Source organism: Musa acuminata, chromosome BXJ3-10 (assembly GCF_036884655.1).
Source record: "Musa acuminata AAA Group cultivar baxijiao chromosome BXJ3-10, Cavendish_Baxijiao_AAA, whole genome shotgun sequence".
Taxonomy (NCBI): domain Eukaryota; kingdom Viridiplantae; phylum Streptophyta; class Magnoliopsida; order Zingiberales; family Musaceae; genus Musa; species Musa acuminata.
The window spans coordinates 31,976,278-31,998,052 of NC_088358.1; the positions used below are offsets into that span (position 1 = coordinate 31,976,278).

The 21,775-nt window shown below is 41.4% G+C and overlaps 3 protein-coding genes across 4 annotated transcripts; 1 reads left to right on the top strand and 2 right to left on the bottom strand.

The window, feature by feature from the left end:
* Positions 1 to 5,885: 5,885 nt before the first annotated feature.
* On the bottom strand, positions 5,886 to 7,582 carry LOC135650426 (protein Barley B recombinant-like). Its single transcript, XM_065169744.1, has 2 exons — positions 7,477 to 7,582; positions 5,886 to 7,091 (listed from the first exon to the last, which is right to left on the bottom strand). The coding sequence occupies exon 2, from the start codon at positions 6,974 to 6,976 to the stop codon at positions 6,131 to 6,133; it is 846 nt and encodes a 281-aa protein (XP_065025816.1). The 5' UTR covers positions 6,977 to 7,091; positions 7,477 to 7,582; the 3' UTR covers positions 5,886 to 6,130.
* Positions 7,583 to 9,721: 2,139 nt separating this feature from the next.
* LOC135651679 (homeobox-leucine zipper protein ROC8-like) lies at positions 9,722 to 13,172 on the top strand. 2 transcript variants are annotated; one of them, XM_065171977.1, is made up of 10 exons: positions 9,722 to 10,008; positions 10,150 to 10,267; positions 10,377 to 10,565; positions 10,863 to 11,324; positions 11,398 to 11,499; positions 11,579 to 11,788; positions 11,854 to 12,031; positions 12,107 to 12,375; positions 12,462 to 12,551; positions 12,655 to 13,172. In XM_065171977.1, exons 1-10 carry the CDS (start codon positions 9,914 to 9,916, stop codon positions 13,033 to 13,035), a joined length of 2,094 nt encoding a protein of 697 aa, XP_065028049.1. In that variant the 5' UTR covers positions 9,722 to 9,913; the 3' UTR covers positions 13,036 to 13,172. The 2 variants fall into 2 exon arrangements, with proteins under 2 accessions (XP_065028049.1, XP_065028048.1); XM_065171976.1 differs by having other exon boundaries at positions 9,874 to 10,008; positions 11,570 to 11,788.
* Positions 13,173 to 14,071: 899 nt separating this feature from the next.
* LOC135651680 (65-kDa microtubule-associated protein 6-like) lies at positions 14,072 to 20,860 on the bottom strand. The gene is made up of 12 exons (XM_065171978.1): positions 20,306 to 20,860; positions 19,633 to 19,836; positions 18,361 to 18,618; positions 16,209 to 16,424; positions 15,982 to 16,137; positions 15,747 to 15,906; positions 15,496 to 15,647; positions 15,289 to 15,376; positions 15,091 to 15,164; positions 14,932 to 15,006; positions 14,499 to 14,852; positions 14,072 to 14,375 (listed from the first exon to the last, which is right to left on the bottom strand). The coding sequence occupies exons 1-11, from the start codon at positions 20,387 to 20,389 to the stop codon at positions 14,505 to 14,507; spliced, it is 1,815 nt and encodes a 604-aa protein (XP_065028050.1). The 5' UTR covers positions 20,390 to 20,860; the 3' UTR covers positions 14,072 to 14,375; positions 14,499 to 14,504.
* Positions 20,861 to 21,775: the final 915 nt, after the last annotated feature.

The following is a 21,775-nucleotide window of genomic DNA, read 5'->3' on the forward strand; positions in this document are numbered from 1 at the left end:
AGAAAAAAGCCCATATTTCAGCACTGTAAGGATACATCCATAGTTGTAAACCTGGAGTGCCAAAGCTACTTCACTAAGTGACTGCAGCATTGTTTCCTTTGTTATCTCGAGAGAAAGAACCACTGAAATAAACCTGATTAAAACCACGAAACGTATGGGTCTCCAAGTGTGGCTGCTGTCGAGTTGTTGATGTGCGGAAAAGCAGCCTTCTTATCCAGCTTGCGTTGAGGCCATATCAGCATCTTCAGCAGGTTGCTAGGCTTTGGACCTACTCATGACACAAACGTTGATGATGTCAACAAAAGACTAGAGCATTTAGCAATCTATATGGAAAGATTACAAATGATTTTCAACTCTCATATTATTTGCATGGTGCTTAGTTGTATGGCTGAACAGCCATGCTATGAACCATCTCCAGGTGTGGCTGCTGCCATGTTGTTGATGTGTGGAAAGGCAGCCTTCTTATCCAGCTGGTATTGAGGCCATATCACATCTTCAGCAGGCCGCTAGGCTTTGGACCTACTCATGGCACAAATATCAAAAGACTAGTGCATTTAGCAATGTATATGGAAGCATTGCAAATGATTCTGAACCCTCATATCTTTGGCATCACACTTGTATGGCTGAACAGCCATGCTATGAACCATCAAGACTATGTTTTGAATGACAATCCAATCAAATTGTCTTCCTTGCTGCTAGTCTCTGCTTTTGTAATCATGAATACCACTTTTTGACTCACACTACAATTTGCAAATTGATATTTGTAGGCATTCTTATGTTGCTTTCCAAAATATTCGGGGTTTTCCAGCTGCATGAAACCCATAAACAATCCAGAATTAGAAGGTTACAAATTAAAGATTAGGGAAATGTAAGGGTGTGATAAGCAAAGATCTGCATGAAGATGGTACAAGCACAAAAGGGTAATTGTCACAAATATACATGTCTCTGACCACAAGTTGACCTTCATTTCACTAAATGGATCATAGCTCAACTTAAATCACCATCATCTGATCCACTAGCTGTGCAGATCACTGGTAGGTAAACTCAGGTTTGGGTCGGCTCCATATACCCTTGTCACTATCTCGATGGACTCATTTCCAGCTCTATCCGGAATGTATATCGGACATTATCTAGATGAAAGTAAAGGTGCAGGTTTGCAACAAATATCTGTCAAGAATGTGTAAACAATGTGAGGAGAAAGGCAAGAATTTCCCAATATTACCTTCTGCTGATCTAGACCTGATATCAGATTTCAGAGCAGCATCAACATACATAACTATGATCTCAAATGATTGCACATAGTCATGAAAAGAAGAGTTTAATTGAACCTGAAACTGTTACAAAGTTAGATTTTTCTGTAAAGGTTTTGAAGACTAAAATGAATAGCAACCCTACCAGTGCCTACAAATCCTGTTTCAAGACTAGCACAATATATTGTTCTAATCAGACTGCAGATGTTACTTCAAACACAAATTGGAAAATGATTTGAATTTAAAACAAAGAGAAAAATAGTTTGGCGGTACCAATTAGAGTTGACATGAGATTCCACTAGAAGAATCATCACCAATCCAGAGTCCAAGTATTAAGCATCCTGGGGTGTTGTTGTTAGATGTTATTCCCAGAAAGGAAAAGTCAAGATCAGATCGATCTGATTTCCTAAAACGCATTCTTGTACAATAGAGCACAAAGCCTGATTCCTAGACCTCTTGGACTAATCATCTTGGTATTCTTCTCTCAATATCCTCATGTTAGGACAAGATGCCAAACGCTTTGCTAACCAAACACAAACTGTTAAGCCATTTCCGACAAATGCCACTTTACAGACCATCAAATTTGCTTAGTTGATCCAAACTTACATGTAAATGTTCATAGTGAGGAAGCCAACGCATCATATCGTAGGGTTCAAACGATTAATTTCCGCAATCGAGTCCTCGACATCACCAGATCGCAATGCATTTTTCACAGCCACGCAAACGGATATAGTCGCGAGACCAATATCCTCCAATCAACAAGAAGAAAAAGGAAGAATGCAGAAAGACGTTCACCATCGACATCGAGAAAGAATCGGCCGAAAACGATGAGAAAAAAAATACCCGAGCGTAGCCTGTCGCCACGAGGTATTTGATCACGAGCTTGTTCTTTCAGCTGTCTCTCCCACTCCTGCCTCGTAAAACATGTCATCGACGCCGGCTGCACAAAACCGACAAGATCTTGAATGCTCCACGGCCATACTGGGGGTCGGAAGCCCTAGGAGAAGTTGGAAGAGGGTGCAAGAAGAACACCCTTGTCCGAATCGGATTTGACAGGCCATGAACGAGAGCGGAAAGCGACATTTGTAGCCATCAACCGAGGCCCGGCCGTGCGATGGAGATAGGTGTGGCGCGATCGAGGAGAAAGAGACTAAGCTACAGGAATCGATCGATGTTGGCGGGGGCTAATTACAGATTATACCGCCACCACTTTAGTAATCCCGTCCGATTTAAATAATTTACGAAACATCAATATTTATTCTAATGTCATCCATTTTAACGATGGAAGCATAAAAATAATAAATAATAAATAATTTTTATATCTTAATAATATTTCTAGTAACGACGAATGATATAACTGTTGGAGACCATAAATGACTGAGGTAGATAACGAGAAAGAGCGACAACGAAAAATAAGATAAAAAAAAAAAAAAAGGAAGAGAATGATATAGATGTTGATACTTAACATCAACATCGGCGTCCCTCGTTAACAATTATCGAGCTATATTTGTATCGTCCTGATCTCTCTTCTCATCTACAATAGTCATCAATAACATATAATAATATCATCATTTGTCACCATGAAAAACGTAATTGGAACATGAAAATTATCTTTTTGCTTATCATTTTTATACTTCCGTCGATAAAACCAATAACATTAGAGTAAATGAAGCTAGATGTTTTACCTTCATAACTATTTAAATATTAAAATTTTAAATTTAAAAAATAAAATACTAAAAAAGTCTAATTACATGATATAATATATAATTAGTACTATTGACGATAAGGATTTGGGACGAAGAGCAACAAGCAACAACCAAATGGGACTATCAAGGAGAAGAAATGCACTTAATATATAGTCATTTATTTATTATTTTACCCTCTGATCTCAAAATAATTTCATGTGTTGCCACGAAATATAATTATATATTATATCAAAATATATTAATAGATAATATTTAAAAATGATTTTTACAATATGATTAAGGAGAATGATAGAAAAGACTAATTATGAAAACTTAAAAGTTGTTGAGAAAATTCAGATGTATTTAATAATAAATAAAAATTGAGAATACTTTAATTTCTAATATTCAAAATTGAATCCATCCTTCACTGTCTAAGCTTTATAATTATGATTGTTGATGTTTTTATTATGGCAAGAACTTATCCACAAATGATTCAATCTGACTCCATTTCATATCATCTTTGCTGTAACACTTGGTATTGTCGTGATCTGAGTCGATTCACACCAATTTAAACCAATTCAAATCATCCCATATGATCTTCTTAGGTAAACTATTAGCAAGTTATAGAATCTGAAAACATACCTAAATTACTTGATATCTAATAGATGGTCATCTCTGAATGCCAAACAAACAAAGGCATACCTCAAGACCATCAACTAATCAATCCACATTCAGTAAATCCAAGGGTTTCACTCTTAATTGCAACACAAAATTGAGAAAAAAAGTGGTCCTCATATTGAATCTGAACCTTGTCAAGATGATATAATACTGCCTACAAAGACATATCAAGAAACCAAGATCAAGAACAGAGAGAAGCAGTTTCATTTGCACTGTAAAAGCAAATCAGCCACAAATCAGACTCATCCTTTGAACACAAACCAAAATGGGAGGATAAGATTGAAATTGAGTTGGGAGGTTTAAAGCACCCAAAAAAACGACTTTAAGATAAGTGCTAATAGGATTTTGAAGGTTATATCATGGCATAACAAGATTCTTTTGTCTGAGTGTACAAACAAACTTGAAAACATATAATTGTTGGACAGTAAAATGAAGATAACAATGAAGCTGGAAGGTTTGAAGCACCAAAAACAAAGAAAACTTTCAGAAAAAATCATGGAATTACATATTACATAACCTTTTCATCAAGTGTACAACCAGCACAAACATACAATTGTTAAGGCAATAAGGATGAAAATTACCATGAAGTTGGAAGGTTTGAAGAACCTAAAGGACTTTCAGAAAATCGCTATTACAGTCTGGTCAATAACAGCATTTTTTTCAGGAGATGGTGGAAAGAACTTTACCAAGCAACAAAAGCATAGAATGGTCGGACATCGGAACTTAATTGGACAAAAACAATAACTAAAACAAAGTCCACCTCGGATCATTTTAAGGCAATAGTTGGGAAAGAACCTCAAGAAATCAAATAAAAAGAGTCTTGAGATTGTCCACTGATCCGCTTTATAAAAATATGTATCCATTTTAGCCATCACAAAAAATTCAACTGGTTGTGTCAAACATGAGATCAGAAAGTTTGGTGAAAAAAGCTTCTTGTATGCCAGATTAGAACCACCTCATAAAGGAGGGATGAATATGAACAACTTAATAGTGATGTGATCAGCTATTGTTGGTGTCGAGAAAGAGCGTGATAAGATGCACTGATTATGTCCACCCAAGTTACCTTGACTATGTATATCAAAAGCAGAAACCACACAATGCCAAGCCAAAATGTTTTTCTATAAACACAATAATAATGGAGAAAACACATCTCAGAAACTGGAATGACCTGTTAATTGCATCCATAAAATTGGCAAAATAAACCTTTAGGTTATCAGAACCTATATCTTCATCAATAATGACGCATATTTTATATGCTTAAATTTGATTCACATAAACTTTATCAGCAGGTAACATGTGATGTCCAATTCAATGGTGGCTTCAAGTGATGTCTCTCCAGCATTGTCAACGAGTAGCTCTAATATTAGCCTAGTCCGATAGAAAGACTGATCCAGTTAATTTTTGGGCCTTAGAACCACCAATATAAATTATCTACCCACTTTCAATCTAAACTAAATCGAGGCATCAAAATTTATCTATGCTCAAAGTAACAGAGTAGTAAATAGATAAGAAAAGTTTAATAAGCATCTAGATTTGGAGGTCCTCTACTATGATTATTATCGAACCAATTACATGAATAGTTAATTACTTGGTAAAGCAGACATAAATATAGTGTAGTAAGTTCAAAGAATGATCTAACATATACCACAAACCAAACAACAAATTAACGACTCTTACCCCCACTAATCTTGAACCTAGTGGCAAACCCTACACTTAGCACTAAAAAATAGATTTGTAAGTGTTCATGTTATAGGTAACTGTGCTTACGAGACTCCAAGGCCTCCATAGGTTGAGAGCAATAGAGAAGCCTCATTCTTCAATTTTCCAGTATATAAACTAATAAGCTACTTGAAAATAAGAGACCATACAATTCAGTAATTTTTTCATATCTATTGGATTTTTTTTTTGTTTCCCACATTCATAATATTATTTTAACCACATAAGGTAACATCATAGAACTGAACCTAATAATATATCTTGTGCGATGCAAAGGATAAACAAGTTCCAATTACTAAACCAAGGAAAAATTGAACAATGGCCTAAACAATTCAAGAAAGATAATATAACTTACGGAATTAAAACAAAATTCAAACCTTGCCAATTCTTTATAGGAAGTTTTGTTTGCAAGAAGTTAACCTCAAACAAGTTTTCAAGAATTCAACATAAGTTGCAGCTGTCACAGGTTAGGACTTCTCAACTGAAGCTGAAGCTTCTCCACCATGACAAACTAACACTTAAATAGGGCATAATTTTACATCACAAACTATGGAAATTATAATAATTGAAAAGCCATTCGACTTGGATAGCACCAGTGAACTTAAAGCTACAAGCTGCAGAAAAAGGACGAAGAGATTATTTGAGCATCTGAACCTCAAAAAGCATGAAACATTCCTGATAAAGACTGCACTACAACCTATTCAAGGGACCTCCACAGAAGGACACAGATTTCTTACATATTATGAGCAAAGACCAAATGCAGAGGTGAAACCTAAATATGGCAACCAACAATTGCCCATTTTACCTTATTGTCACAAACTTGTTGGTGCCATGTTTAGCCCAGAGAGGCCTCAAGTCAATTGGATTAGACAGGTTATGGCCTTCTTCAGTGAGCTTTTCCAAAACCTTCTTGAATGCCCCCTGACTCATCTTCCGGCCGGCAATGCGCGCCCCTCGCCTTTTGGTGCTCATTGGGAGGGGGTACATCGAAATGCTGGTGGTGCAGCAAGCTGACTGCCAGCCTCCAGCGCCCCATCGGTAGCATGGCTGTGGCTTGCCTGTGCAAGAGCAAACCGGCGTTGGGATCCCTGAGATATCGAGGGTAATTCCATTAATGACCATTCCTGAGCTCCTACTAGATTTCCCATGTGACACAGAACCATTAGTGGTCTCATCTTTCGGTGCTGCTACTTTCTTTGGCTTCTTAGCTTTTGATGATTTTTGGGGGCGAGCCTGGGCCCTCTTCTTTAAAGGAGTCTCATTTTTACCAACAGGTTCATCCATCATCGGAAGCTTGTCATCCTTGGGTGGTTCCGGATGCTGCAACATCTGGATGTTCTGGGTGACCGAAGGATCATGAAGGATGCCGTAATGGGAATGGTGGTGATGGTGATGGTGATTCACCGGCAGCATCTCAAGGATCTTATTGCTGTCTCGTCCATGGTGGATCCAGCCATCTCTCCCAAAATCCATCTGCACGGATGGCTCCGGGATACTGCAATCCCGATGGAAGAATCCTCCGCCGGACTGCAGAGGCTTGGTGTTGCGCTCCGCAGCCGAGGACATGAGCTGCAAGCCAAGGTTCCCCTTCGAAGGCGGCTCATAGTAGCCCCAATTCCGAATGCCCAACCCCCCATCCTCATCCATTCCAACCGATGCAGCTACAGTCCGCGGAGAAACCCCAAACCGACTCGGCAAAAGATCAAGTTCTTCCACCGATTTCGATCATCCCGTCTACCACATTGCCATCACCTCGCCGTTCCTATCAAAACCATTCAACTGAACAGATCGAACGACGAAACGGCAGAAAAATAGGATAAACACCCATCCAAGAACACCAAAAAGGAGGCAGCCTTGAAGAAACCCTAAAATCAAAATCCCATCAAAGAACAAAAAATAGGTCCCGAAATTGAGAAAGAATCACGACAAAAAGAAACCCTAATCATCGCAAAGGAAAGATTGAAGCCACTAGGGTTTCAACGTGAGATCAGTATATTGGAAAGCTCATTTAGAAGGGGGAAAGAGTGAAAAATCAGATTGTTAGAATGCCAAAGAAACAGAAATCAGAGGTTGCCAAATAGATTCTCCTTTTAACTGGTAAAGGAAATCGAAGGAGAAGAGGAGACGGGGAGAAAGAGAAGTCTTACCTTCGGAGAGAGACGTCGCTTGGGATTTGCTTGTGGTGATGGAGAGAGAAATGGGGAAAGGGGAAATATAGATTTTTGCTATTTATAAATAAGACTATATCCCGACAAATTAATATTTTTATATTTACATTATCGTTATATTTTACAAGTCGAATAAATTAATTATCCTATGCCATTAATAAGATAAATCGATTCATATTACAGCGCCCTGCCTATGCCACCTGCATCAAGATTGGAACTTGGGATGATGCGAGCGTGACTTGCGATCGCAGCCGTTCATTCTACTGTGACGAACGGTCATGCGTGGCACGTGCGAACATCGAGGAGTGGACGGCCTCAGATGCCTTTGGTACTGTGCACGAACTACAAAGATCGCGCATTAAATCCCAAAAAACCAAATTAATTGCTCGTTTAATGGTTTGACCTACCAATTGGGTCGGTGAGGTATATCCACAAGGCAGATCTGGTCGGTCAACGAATGAGTTCGATCAATCCGTCGAATACCCAACGGCGTACCTGCCGTGTCAGTCCACTGGGCCCCGTCTTCATCGAGAAGGTAGCTCCGGCGTGTAAATCCGGTTAGGTAAGACGAGAATTCTTGTTTCATGTGGGCTCCAGAGAGGATCCAATCGGCAAGCAGGTTACTCGTAGGGTCTCCACCGCGGGTGGATATGTATTTTTTGGGTCGACCTCGACCACCAAACCTTCGACCGGCGGCCATGAATGACGCTTTAATGCACCCAAGTACGGCCTTCAAATAGACAGATGAAGCTGTCGCTCTCACTCGCGCTCTCTCTCTCCCCACTCCCCAATCCATAGACACAGCCTTTCTACTGCTTGTACACAAAAGGTTACTGGAAAGTCTAATGACAGTGACAGCAGGCCAAGGGAGGAAGCTGGAAGAACAAGTCGAGAAGAAAGGTCGGAACAGTGGTGGTTCCTTTGTCTTGTGCATGGTAGTCCCATGCGCACTCCTCTCACTACGAGTACCCATCATGTGGTTCCTAAACCTGGACGGCTCTCAAAGTTCTTGGAGGCTTCTGTGACTAAACACTACCATGCCCAACATGGGGAATCGATCTGGTTAGTGTCAGAGGATGGTGTTCAAGAAGAAAAAGGAACAAGATATGTTCTCTCTTGTTTGTATTCTTTGGAGCCCACAAATCAGATGACACAGCTCAAGATCTTGCGTGGTTTGACTCCCATGGATTTCCGGGTTTGGGGGAGACAGTAGGCAAAGGGGGGCAAGCTTTAGCTCTGTGCTGCTGACATAGCATTTCACCCTCCTCCCTTCCTCCACATCATCCTTGGCATGCAGCAAGCGGAAACAGCTGCAGGTATTAAAGATCTCTAACTCCTGGTATTTAAGGAAGGGAGGCTAAGTTTTCAAACAGGGTGTCTTTACGGCCTGATTTGGTCTCAGGATGCCGGTCATCATATGGTTGTGCAGCAGTAATTTCAGCTGCAGAGGGAGAAAGAAATTGTACCACCACATAACCATCATAACTCTGCTCAGCTGACAAGTAATCTTGATTGCTAGCATTCACTGCATGAGTAGAAGCAGAGCTTCCCACTTCCCACATGAGAGAGATCAGACTGTGTTCCTACGCTCTCCTTATCAGCAATTATATGTGCGGTGTTGGTGTGTAATCAGCATTTTCCAAGTCGGAGAATTGTAACAGCAGACGTGAGAGAGAAGGGAAGGGGTGAGAGCTGGCAGATTAGGAAGCTCACCGTTCCTCATGCTTCTTTCCTCTTGTCTGCGTCTCTGCTCTGCTGTCCTGTCTTTAATTCTTGAAATTGTACTGTTCCACTAGAATAACCAGACCAAAATCATAATCAAAATCGAACCTTTTGTTGTATGTTTCTGCCAGAACTTGTTTTTTTTTGGCTTTAGAAAATGCATTGGAAAATAGGAAGAAGAAACAATACCAGATGATGATAAATCGGAACCAGAAAACTGGCATTTGGAGAAGCATATAACAAAAGAATCAGATGTATATTCTTGCAATCTGCTGATAATAAATATATGGAGATGATATAGTATGCCTTCAAGATCCAACATCTTTAAAGCCCCGTCCTTCTAAATCGCGTCAATTACTGTGAGCTTTAAATACACACACATACGCAGAGAGAGTTTCTCGGTGGTAGAATCTCTCGGTGCGTCTTAATAAGGGGAGGGGGCGAATTCGCCCAGATTGCTGGCGATATCTGCGATGCGCGCACCGCCGGTTTCCTCAATTGGCTCTCGCTTAAGCGCCGCAAGGAGAGGAGCCCCGTAGAGGGAAAAAGGTGCCACCTTTGAGGACCAAAGGTAGGGGGATAACGTCGCCAAGTTTCGGAAATAGATGGTGAGAACTGGCTGGCTTCTGTAGCAGATTGTTGTGGGTGCTGGTCGTGATAGGAGCGGTGAAGAGGAGTTTCGGAGGTGGCGAGGATGGACTCCGGCGACGAACAGGACGTTCCGGACTCACAAGGGAGGAAGAAGCGGTACCACCGGCATACCCCGCGGCAGATTCAAGAACTGGAGTCGTATGCTCTCGTCTCTTTCTTCTTCTCCTATCTCTCGCGCTGTCTTTACTGTGTCTGACGACGTCATGGTGTTGTTCTCTTGCGTCGTGGGGTTGTTCCGTGGCGGCGCGACGATGGGCCTTGTCTGAGTTTGTTGTTTAGGATGTTCAAGGTCTGCCCGCACCCGGACGAGAAGCAGAGGAAGCAGCTGAGCCGCGATCTGGGGCTGGAGCCGCGGCAGATCAAGTTCTGGTTCCAGAACCGCCGGACGCAAATGAAGGCGACCGCTCTGCTCCCCGTCGTCCTCTTCCCTCCCTCGTCACGCCTCGCGTGCGAGCAAAAGGAGCGACCTTTGCCTCGTTTGATCGACCCTGCCGCTGTCTTTGCAGGCGCAACAAGAGCGGGCGGACAACTGCTTGCTCCGCGCTGAGAACGACAAGATCCGGTGCGAGAACATCGCGATGAGGGAGGCCCTCAGGAACGTCATCTGCCCCTCCTGCGGCGGTCCTCCCCCCGACGACGACCCCTACTTCGACGAGCAGAATCTGCGGATGGAGAATGCCAAGTTGAAGGAGGAGGTAACCTCCACCTCCCTTCCTTTTCGATCCTACACGTGCATTCGTCGTATAGTTGCGATAGCTTCAACGAAACAATGGAAAATCCATCTCTTTTCATTGATAGTTTGGTCAGTCATCCCATCTTTCAATGAATTGGATCGAAAAGAGCTGTCGTCGTTCTATTTCTTTGGCTTTTAAGTATGTCAGCCGATGAGTTCATTAATCCATTTTGATGGTGGAGGATCAAACAAACATACTTCAACACACTCATTTAATGTGATACTGTTGTCTTTGATCCATGCGAATGAATCCTTGCAGCTCGATCGCGTTTCGAGTCTTGCATCGAAGTACCTGGGAAGGCCCATCACGCAGCTGCCTCCAGTTCAGCCAATGTCGATCTCATCGCTAGACTTATCGGTTGGAGGATACAGTCATCCGGGGATAAGCCCTTCCCTCGATCTCGATCTCCTGTGCCAGAGCTCGTCTTCGGCATTTCCGTATCCGTTTCCAGCATCAATGTCGGAGCTTGACAAGCCTCTCATGGTCGAGATGGCCACCGGTGCAATGGAGGAAGTCATCAGAGTGGTGCAGACCGATGAACCCCTGTGGGTGAAGTCGGGCAGCGATGGAAGGGACATACTCCAACTCGAAACCTACGACAGGATGTTCCAAAGGTCAGCTCGGCAGCTCAGGTTCTCAGATACTCGAGTCGAGGCATCGAGGGATTCAGCTCTTGTGGTCATGAATGCTGTGACATTGGTCGACATGTTCATGGACGCAGTAAGTTCCAATCTCGTTGAAAGGAAACGAGTTCTCCTTTGATCTTCTACCTCTGAATTGGATTTCGTTGCAGAGCAAGTGGGGAGAGCTGTTCCCGACGATCGTGTCCAAGGCAAGGACTGTCGAAGTCCTGGCGGCTGGAATGGCTGGAAGTAGAAGTGGATCTTTGGTGTTGGTAACGACAGTTCTTCAGCTCTTCTGCTTGAATCCAATTAACTTCCTCTGCGATACTGATACATCCAAAGGGCGTGCAGATGTACGAGGAGCTACAGGTTCTTTCGCCGGTCGTTCCTACTCGCGATTTCTGCTTCCTGCGGTATTGCCAGCAAATAGAGCCCAGCGTGTGGGCGGTGGCTGATGTTTCGGTGGACTTTCCCGGAGATAACCAGCTCGCACCTTCTTCCCGATCAAGGAGGCTTCCTTCTGGCTGCTTGATCGAGGAAATGCCCAATGGCTATTCTAAGGTGATCCAAATCATGGTGCATGATCTACTGATTTCTTTCTCGCCCTTACCGAATTGTCGATGTAGGTAACCTGGGTCGAACACATGGAGATCGAAGAAAAGAATCCGATTCACGCACTCTTCAGGGATCTTATAGACGGTGGAATGGCATTCGGAGCACAGCGCTGGCTCGCGACTCTCCAGAGAATGTGTGAGAGGTTTGCTTGTTTGAACGTCGCCGGAATTCCAGCTAGAGACATCGGAGGTAAGGAGCGTTCAGAATCCGCACAGCAGATAGCTAAGATTGCTATTTGATTCTGATTCCGACTGTGGAAATCAGTGGCTCCCTCTCCCGATGGCAAGAGGAGCATGATGAAGCTTGCTCAGAGGATGGTGACCAACTTCTGTGCCAACGTCGGCGCATCGAATGGTCACAAATGGACTACACTCTCGGGGGTAAACGATGTCGGAGTCAGGGTTACGCTTCACAAGAACACAGATGCCGGCCAGCCTAATGGAGTGGTTCTCAGCGCAGCAACCTCTATATGGCTTCCTATATCAGCTGAGAGGATCTTTAGTTTCTTCAAGGATGAACGAACTCGAACTCAGGTTTCTGCAGACATCCTTCTTTGCTGTTCTATCTTTCTCGATCGAAGGACACTTTTTAACTCTCTGCGTCTTCTTCTTGTTCTCAGTGGGATGTTCTCTCGAACGGAAACACTGTACAAGAGGTGGCTCATATCACGAATGGTTCACATCCGGGAAACTGCATTTCTCTTCTTCGTGTATGCATTCTTTCTCGTCTTATTCAAGTGTAGATGAATTTAATTTGGGTGCCAACCTCTGTCAGAAGTTCTTGATGGTCTATTTACTGTGGTGGATGAACAGGGACTCAATTCTGGGCAGAACACGATGCTGATACTCCAAGAGTGCTGCACTGATGCTTCGGGCTCGGTTGTGGTCTATTCTCCGGTCGACCTGCCGGCCATCAACATCGTCATGAGCGGAGAGGATCCGTCCTACGTACCGATTCTGCCGTCAGGCTTCACCATATTACCGGACGGGCGATCGGCTGGGGGCTACGGCGCGTCGTCCAGCTCGAATCCGATGGGTGGCTCCGCCGGCTCGCTGGTGACCGTGGCGTTTCAGATACTAATGAGTAGCTTGCCGTCGGCGAAGCTCAACTTGGAGTCGGTAATGACGGTCAATAACTTGATCGGCACCACAGTTCAGCAAATAAAGGCTGCCTTGAGCTGTCCCGACGTCTGACGACGCTCCGAAGAGAATTAAAAGTCTGTGCTTCTCTTCCGACCACCACCACCTTCCTTGAACTGCCTGGGGTCTGATGGACTCTCGAGGCTTTTGATGTGGCATTCAAGATGGGGATTGAAGTGGGTCTTCTTTTGTTGGTTAGCTCGCCATGAATGCTCCCCTGGTGGTGCTGGTGGTGGTGGTGCTGCTGCTGCTGCTGCTGGTGGAGGTGGAGGTGGTGGTGGTGCGAGTCTCAGGACAGCCCAATTTTTTTTGCTTCACAGGGATCAGTCAGGCTCTACATTTATAAGTACTTAATGAAGGAAGTCAAGAACGCACCATGTCTGCCTCTCCTCTGCTGCTGTCATTAACTTCTTCTTGTAGCTTTGCTTTGCTTTGCTTCTCTTCTCCTCACTTGGATCCAATTCTTTCCTCTCTTCATGTAGCAAAGTGTGGTCATGGTTCGGGCATTGACTTCTGTCCTTGAACATCCATCAATGAGCATTTACTTTGAAGTAGTCTGTTGCTGCTACATGGTTAGAATCATCCTCCCAACTCTGCATCAGATCAGTTCTAGTGAGCATTTCTACCTCTCTGTTAAATCCATGAGTGACGAACTGTGGCAGCCTTTATTGTGTTCTGGTCCCTCTACCAATTAAGAGCCAGCTATTGCTGCAGTATCCTGCTGAGGTCTCAAGTTTCTCATTGAACAGTATGGTTCAGTGTGCAAGTTGTTTGATTAGCACAGTGCAAATTTGATGACACATCCTGAGAGTGACAAATTCACAAGCACATAGGTTTACAACCTGTTCAAAGGTAGAAGATCTGATCTTGTCCATGTTGATAATGATCTTGAGCTGTTCCATACCACCATCTGATAAGAACAGCATTAATGAACATGCAAGCACAGGTCCACTTCAAATCCATGACAACCATCATAAACCACTGACAAAAGAGTACAGCATCAGTTCCACGAGTTTGTGTCTATTACATGCTGTCAGATTCCTTCCCTAATGGATCCGATGCACTTAGATGTTGTTCAGAAGCATACACATGACGAAATAAAACTCCATCCCAAATCTGAAACACAGTATTCTGGATGTTCATTCTACACTATATGTACATATGAGAGTTCTCTAAGCAAAGATGGAGTAACCACAAATGAGAGGCCTATCAGAGCCGGCAAGTTAGTTGCTAGATCCCCATCCTAGTTAGTAAATTTTACACAGGGCACTACATCTCAACATATTAATCCTAATGTTCGATGACACAAATGAAGACATTTTAGCACAAATGTAATCATTGTTACAAGCACCAGTTTTGGGAAAGTAGAGTCAAAAGCTGATGCATATTCCCTCCTGCAAAGAAAATAGAAACTGATGTTAGTGGAAATTGATAGACAGGTGGCCGGCATAATGTTGTCCAGATCAGATCCAGACAGTTCAAATAATTACTTCATTATGATGTTAATCGGTTCAGACCTGCAGCTATCTGAGAGGTGGAGAACCAACTTCTGAACCTGCGATGGATGTGAATGAAGATATAGTATCCTCCTTGGATACAGCAACAAAATTCAGTGGAGCAGCGGACAACCGTCTTGTCTCCTTGAAGTAGCTATTATAACGGCCAGAGTACGAGCGTGGCGTGAGCAGCTCAGGAGTTGCACTGCCAACAGAAATTCGTCGCGGTGAAGGAGTCATGAAGCCGTTGCCATTCCCGTTTGCCTGATAAGCATTTGTCTTTCTGTTGAAACTATTGCTCCGTTTTGGAGTAGGTTTGGATCCATAAACTGCTTCCTTCTCAGTGAGGAGAAGATTTTGTAATTTTTTGTGTTCCTGCAATAATGAATATAATAATTTGCATGTAGAACTAATAAAAAAAAGGGGCCATTGGTGATATAAAACCAAACTTTACCCTGTATCTTCGTTTTTCCTCTTCCTTTTGTTGTCTCTTAAGTTTGTAGTCTTCTAGAACGGACACCAAGCGCACCTGGAACAAGCAGTAGCAAACAATACTCAGAACTTGAGGAAACATTTCATATGTTAACGAAAGAGGAAAAGACACATGTCTCACCCCATCATATAGGAAAGGCATATTTTTCTCATCCTCCCAAATAAATATTCTGCTTGTCAAATTGTCAACAGTAGCTGCAAAAGATTTTGTAGAATTTACAATGGTTAATTCATGATATATATATATATATATATATATATATATATATATATATATATATATGGCTCAGGTATACTGTAATTAAACCAACAAAAATACCTGGAATTTTACTGACAGTCACCCTTGCCTTCTCTGCACGTTTTAGATTGAAGTGGGCACCTCTTCCGGCACTATACTTGTTCACGTCCTGCAGCCAGCAAAAAAAAGTATAAGGACGGCTATGAAGAGGACAGGTGTGTTATATTATCATGACATTTTCCCCTATTGTTTCAGACACTAATATGGTGGAGAAGCAGAATTTCCTACCTTGTCATAATCTTCAAGCCAATTTTCTTCTTCACATGCCAAGAGCCATTTGTTCACTCTGTCTATAATTTCTTTCCTCATCACAGAATCTTCTTTAGCTTTTCTGATCTGTGTCTCAATGTTCGTGAGAAGTCCAGAAGGATCAACAAGGCCTAAACAGATAAAAGCGTAATTGAAGTCTGGGAGTTAGAGAAGCAAACACCTATAACTACACTGAGTATGGCAAAAGATGTGAAGAAGCATGTTCATACAAGAATCTAGAAGTGCGCAGGCCTTCTCTGGTGCAGTACTCATATCTGGTTCAATGTGTGTGTTTTTGCATATCTCTTCTAGTTCTGACCTTTTCCTTAAAACAAGTTCTTTCATTCTACCAACTTTCAGTTTTTTAAGCCTCTCGACTTCAGTTTCTATCTGTCAAAAAAATAATGATGACCTCAACAACTTCTCAAGACAGTAATGCATAGAAATGTCAATCCAAATGTTAACCTGCTTGATTGTTTCAAGTGAGAATACACCAGAACACATGGCATCAACTTCAGAGGATCCAAGCACAGTCGCCACTTTTTCAAAAGGCTTCCTCTCTTCTTCCGATGAATCCATCAAATCCCATAGATTTTTAAGTGATTCAACGGCATCTCGCAGCTGCAGCCCACAATGGACTATAGACATATGACAATGGTTATATATAATTAAGATTTCAAGATGCTACTTACCTTTTGAGTTCGTATCTTCTTTTCAGTCTTAAGTCTTAGGATGACTTGAGATAGGCCCTCCAGTGTGGCATCACTAATATTGGTGGACTGCTCTGCACAAGTCTCATGCAGACTGGGGTGTACTTCTTCCACTATCTTCCTGAAGTCCATTCCAAGCATACCACATAAAGAATGCACCTCATTTACATGTTCCAAAACTTTATGAAGCCTATCAGACTGGAAGAATCAGTCATGTGGTCAGCATCATGATAGTGCAATTGAAAATTTGCTGAGATAATACTACATGCATCATAGCAAACATGCATGAACTGAAAAATAGTCATGTGTCTAGCATTGTTGCTTGCTTTGAAAAGTCTCATATGTCATCTAGTAATTCAAGAAACACCTCTAATCTCATAGTTAAAAAATGAGACTACTAAAATTACTCCACAGAATCCCAATATTTAGCTCTTTGTAAATGTGCATGAAATGGTACATCAAAAATCATAGTATTTTAAGTATTATAATGCTAACTAAACATGAATTATTAAATAAACATATGGGAAAAAATGGTTGACAAAGTAGCCAAAGTAATGAATATACTCTCAGATTTCTGAATATAGCTGAGAGTAAGCAGTGTCACACTAAGAAAATAGAACACTATTGGACAAAAATTGATACGAAGATATTAATAAAGACTGCCAAACAGATCAGCTAAAGATCATTACTGAGGACACTAACATTAGTATGTTCATGGTTTGCTTTGACATGTGCCTAAATACAATCTAAATGCCTTCATATGATAAAAGATCATATTAGTGTTATCAACGTGTATTTTGCAATATTGTGTTTGGATAAAAATAAAGAAAATTTTTATTTTACAAACAAGTGGCAGTCCATCAATGTTATTCTTAATTTATATCAATAATTTACCTAATATGCATCCAAACACTCCATTAGTAATTAACATTATTGGCAAAAACTGCTATAGCTTAACCCATCATCTTTCTGTAATTTGAAATTTTAAATGTTTGGGAAGTCAAAATTAAAAACTTAACAAGTTATAATTAAAAATTAAGAGCAAAAGTAAAACCAAACTATTAAAGTAGAAAATTTAATCGAAATAAGATCTCTCATAATTTACATAATTAATGGAACACTTTTGTATGCTTATGTTGGAGCACTTGTAATTGTCCACAACCTTGCTATTCTTTGCTACATCCATGGTGTAAAATGCTGATTGGAATATATGTGCTAATCAACAATTATTGCTCCAACCAAACATCAACCAATCACAGTATGTTCATTGTCCTTTTGTATTATCTTTTCAGTGATACCAAATGGTATAGTTTGGTATACTGTTTGGTGTGACACCATTGTTTAATCTCATATTGGAAGTGAGACATATTTTATTATCATGATAAGGCCTAATGTGAGAATTAACCCATTAACTTGATAAACCTGAAATTCCAAGGCCCAAATTGCTTAGAACCATAATAAATTATAATAACCCATTAATCCTTATCTGCCTTCATAACCGTCCTCCTACTTCTAATATGGGATCAAACTGAGGTATCACAATGTCCCTCATTTATGGCTTGATGCCCGTATCAAAGCTCATGACCAAACTCATAGTCTAAGTCCAATTTCAAATGGTGAGCCTAGTGATGACTCCATGCCATGATATGGGCCCAACCTCATCCACAGGTAGCTCATTCTAATTTGAGTCCCTCACTATACTCCAATACTAGGTCACTCTTAAGACTATTTGGCCAAAATCTGACTTGATGGGAAAACTGATACATTAACTTGATAAGTCTAATTTAATAGCAGTAGACCCATCTAGGTTTGTATATTGTCATAGTCATCCTCTGTATCACTCTAAAAGTTTGTTGAAACTGATACTGGACTGATAATTAAAACCTTCTACATCATCTCCTTTCTACATGTATAGGAGGATTGGCAATTATGTAACTTCGTTGACTCTGAGCCTCTAATTTGCATTTATATGTTTGAAAGATGAACAAGAGCAGATGTGTCAAGTAGAGCATTAAAGACAAGGGGATTCTTAGCATGGCCAGGTGTTGAATTTCACCTAACTACATTAAGAATAGAGTTAAGTTCAGTTGAAATAACTTGAAAACTTTAATCTGATGAATAACTAAACTAATACCTTCTCCTTCTGGAGACTTCGTAGCTTTGCTTGATACTCGGTGAGTTTCCTTGTTGACAAATCATGTTCTTCAATCTTGACACCGATAGTTAGAGAGTCATACTGGTGACTAAATCCTGTAATATCTGCATTGAGCTTTTCAATCTGAGACAGTATATCAGAGAACTGCTTGACTCGTTCCTCTTTCTTCATCCTGAGATCTTCCAAAAGAGGGGTAACTGAAGCAAGTCTTTCCTTCAATGATCTAGATTTCTCCATCTGTATACAGAATATTGGTAAGCAGTCAACAGCTGTAAAAAATGTATCCCATAACTGTACTAAAAGAAATTATGAGCAGCAATGTGCTCTCACATTGACAAGCAAAAACACTTGCCTTTAGTCTAATGAACAACAGAATCCATGACTATACTGGTAACCGTTATGTGACGAATGAAGTTTGGGAAGAAAATGAATGAACAACCAACTAAATTACCAAATCTTGCTGAGAATGTCAGTAAGATCTTACAAAGCATTCCCTAAAATCATAAATATATTAACTAAATGATTTTCTTGAAAGAAATATGAAATCACATATCAAAATTCTCACTGACTCTTAGTATGTTTTCCCTAACTTCCTAATAAATGTATCACCTGGGTGGATGACTACCAAATCAATGTCATAAAAATGCAACAGAATCATATCCGATTCCACAATGGCACAGTTAGAAGGGACATCCAATATGTATATCTACATAAGCAACAAATGGAAGGAAAACTTATGTATCTTCACCTCACCTGATGCAAACTGCTTACGAATTCCATACGGCTCGAGTTCATATCTAATTCCAGCAAAACACTTTGTGATGTCTGAGCTATGTCTAAACCATAATGAACTACTGCCTTTGCAGATTCTTCCTTTAAAAAGGGAAGACAAAGACATAGTTTACTGGACAAACCATTACAGCAGGGAGTGAACTATTGTACGGCAATGCTGTTTCTAGCTTGCCTGACATAAGCTGCTCAGAATCCCCTAGTTAAGTTTATAGCAAATTCCTGTAAACTACCCCTGTCTATGCCAGGGTAAATTATTACGTCATTGAGCCAAAACAAGACTAAGATTCGGTTGAGTTGATAGCAAGATGGTGAGCTAATGCAGCTTGGAGTAATCAGTTGATTGTGAACTGCTAATAAAAACCAACATATAGAATTGCAACCAAAGGGCAGTAATCAGCAAATAGAACCCCTTTAATAGCCCAGTGACAAAAAGAACAAGGAGCAGAAAAGGGCTAGTACCTTTAGCTGGAGGCTCTGCTCACCAAGTACCGCCATGAGAGATGCAAGCTCCGCTTCTTTGGCAACCAAAGATTGATGGAGGCGTGCCCTGGCACTCCTGGCTTCGTCAACCTTCCTCCGGTACACTAGCATGCATTCTTTTTCCAACTCCGATAGCATGTGGTCTTTCTCCTCGTCGCTCTCTCCAATCTCTGTCCATATGTGCTGTTCTCACAAGTTCACAGTACAAAGATTCATGGCCTTATCAGTGTCCAACCAAAAGTCAACAACTTAGTACACAGTGAACATCCAATAAGTTGAACCAAGCATTTGAAATTTCCCAACAAACACTACAAGTATCCATACATTCTCATTTGAAAAACCTTAGAAGGCAAATTAGGACATAATGTGTATAACAAGCCCCAAAATCCTAAATTTCTAAATTAGGGTTCCTCTAATCCATAAGTTTTACGAAACAAATATGCAAATCGACAAAGTTGGCCAGTAATAGGAAACCATAGACCCAGTATCCCCTGAAACGTAAGGAAATCAAGAAACACGGAACCAGAAAATACACCTGCAGAGATGAATCCGCCCAGAATAGTAACATTGGAACCCAGAAGTACCTTCGGAATCCAATCAAGAAAGGGAAAGAAAGAGCAGCATTAGCACTGAGAAAGCCAAAGATTCGAACCTCAAGCTCTTGGAGCAAAGCACCACATGTGGTCTCCAGACTGATACTGCTCCGCAACGCCGCCTGAACCCCCAATCCTGCCATTTCCGCCACTTCCCACCTTCTTTTCTCCACAGAAAAGGATGCAAACAAGAGAGACAACAGAACAGAGGCAAGGACAAGAAAAAGCTCCCTGCTTTCCGCCTCTTTCTTGGCCACACGAAGGTAAAACAAGCCAAAGAAGGCCGTGCAAGCTGCTTCTTTTCCCCCTCCCAGAGGTTTGGTGTGGGAGAGATCTGAGACGAGGGTTTTGGGGGGTTTTAGTAGGGAAGCAGGTAAAGATCAAGACAGGGAGGAGGAATGGGAGAGGTGTGAAGGAGTAGCAGCAGATGTAGCTCTACAGAGTAAGCAAGAAAGACCAGCTGAGGCAGGTGGGGAGGGGGAGAGTATGGAGACCGGAGACTCGAGATAAAAAAGACACCTTTCTAGGTTTTGTGAAGTAGAGCTACCACATAAGCAAGCATGTGAGACTCGGAGGGTCTCTTAAGCACAAGCAGGAAGGGCAAGTCATTGTCTTCCTTGGAATACTACAATCACACATCGTCGTAACATCACGAGCTGAGAGCCATGGAACTCAAGATTGGGGAAAGTAAATCCATTATAAAAATCAGTTTTTTTATATAGAATTCAAGCATTATGCAGTGCTATGGACAAAAAATTGCACTATTGGAATCTGTGTGGTACTTTTCAGATCACTTGTTTGCTGGCTAATGTTGCTTTCCTTTGCTTAATCCAAAGAGGGGTGAATGATGTGGCTTATGCTCCCACCTGAAGGATTTGAGGGAGGAGCTGATGCAGTGTGATCTCCTCCTGCTAAATGCACAGAGGAGAATCTTTCTGGGGTCATCCACTCTCATGGGTGGCACAACAAACACAGCTGCTGGCATGAGAAAAGCAATTTAGGAATATGGATGGCAACAAAAACAACTGCTTACATTAGAATTAGGTGGTGTACTGTGTAAGAAAGGGTTCCTATTTTAGAGGACTCTGGTTGCAGGTTGAGGTGCAGCATCCTAAAGTCAACTGCTGAGCAAATACCAAGAAGGCCTTATGAGCTTGTGAGTTGTATGCTTTGAATGATTGGGCTTATGGTGACCCTAACTCCATATATTTGTCACATTTTGGTCTCAATAGTCATCTGCAACCAAGTTTTATATGTATATGAGCTTCTGGTTACAGCTACTCTACATGACCTACTCTTTAGTTCTGCATGCACGGAGACACACCCTTTTGCCCACTTAAAATATATAGGTTTGTTAAGTATAATCCAGTTAGCAGATGGGAACATCATTCTGAAACAATGGCAGTTTCAATCATTATAATGTTCATGACAATGCATAGACAAGGTACAAAGAGAGAAAACTAATGCTAAAACTCATTATTTTTTGCTATAACAACGTTTAGCATCAGAAAAAACCTATCATTGATTTA

Bases quoted from the DNA above. Each gene is read 5' to 3' on its own strand.
- LOC135651680 (XM_065171978.1), bottom strand. From the start codon at position 20,389: ATGGCAGGATTGGGGGTTCAGGCGGCGTTGCGGAGCAGTATCAGTCTG. The intron at 19,837-20,305 runs GTTCGAATCTTT...TTGTGAGAACAG, and splicing joins CTTTGCTCCAAGAGCTTGAG to CACATATGGACAGAGATTGG. The intron at 18,619-19,632 runs GTACTAGCCCTT...TTCTGTATACAG, and splicing joins AGCAGAGCCTCCAGCTAAAG to ATGGAGAAATCTAGATCATT.
- LOC135651679 (XM_065171976.1), top strand. From the start codon at position 9,914: ATGGACTCCGGCGACGAACAGGACGTTCCGGACTCACAAGGGAGGAAG. The intron at 10,268-10,376 runs GCGACCGCTCTG...CTGTCTTTGCAG, and splicing joins ACCGCCGGACGCAAATGAAG to GCGCAACAAGAGCGGGCGGA. The intron at 10,566-10,862 runs GTAACCTCCACC...GAATCCTTGCAG, and splicing joins ATGCCAAGTTGAAGGAGGAG to CTCGATCGCGTTTCGAGTCT.
- LOC135650426 (XM_065169744.1), bottom strand. From the start codon at position 6,976: ATGGATGAGGATGGGGGGTTGGGCATTCGGAATTGGGGCTACTATGAG.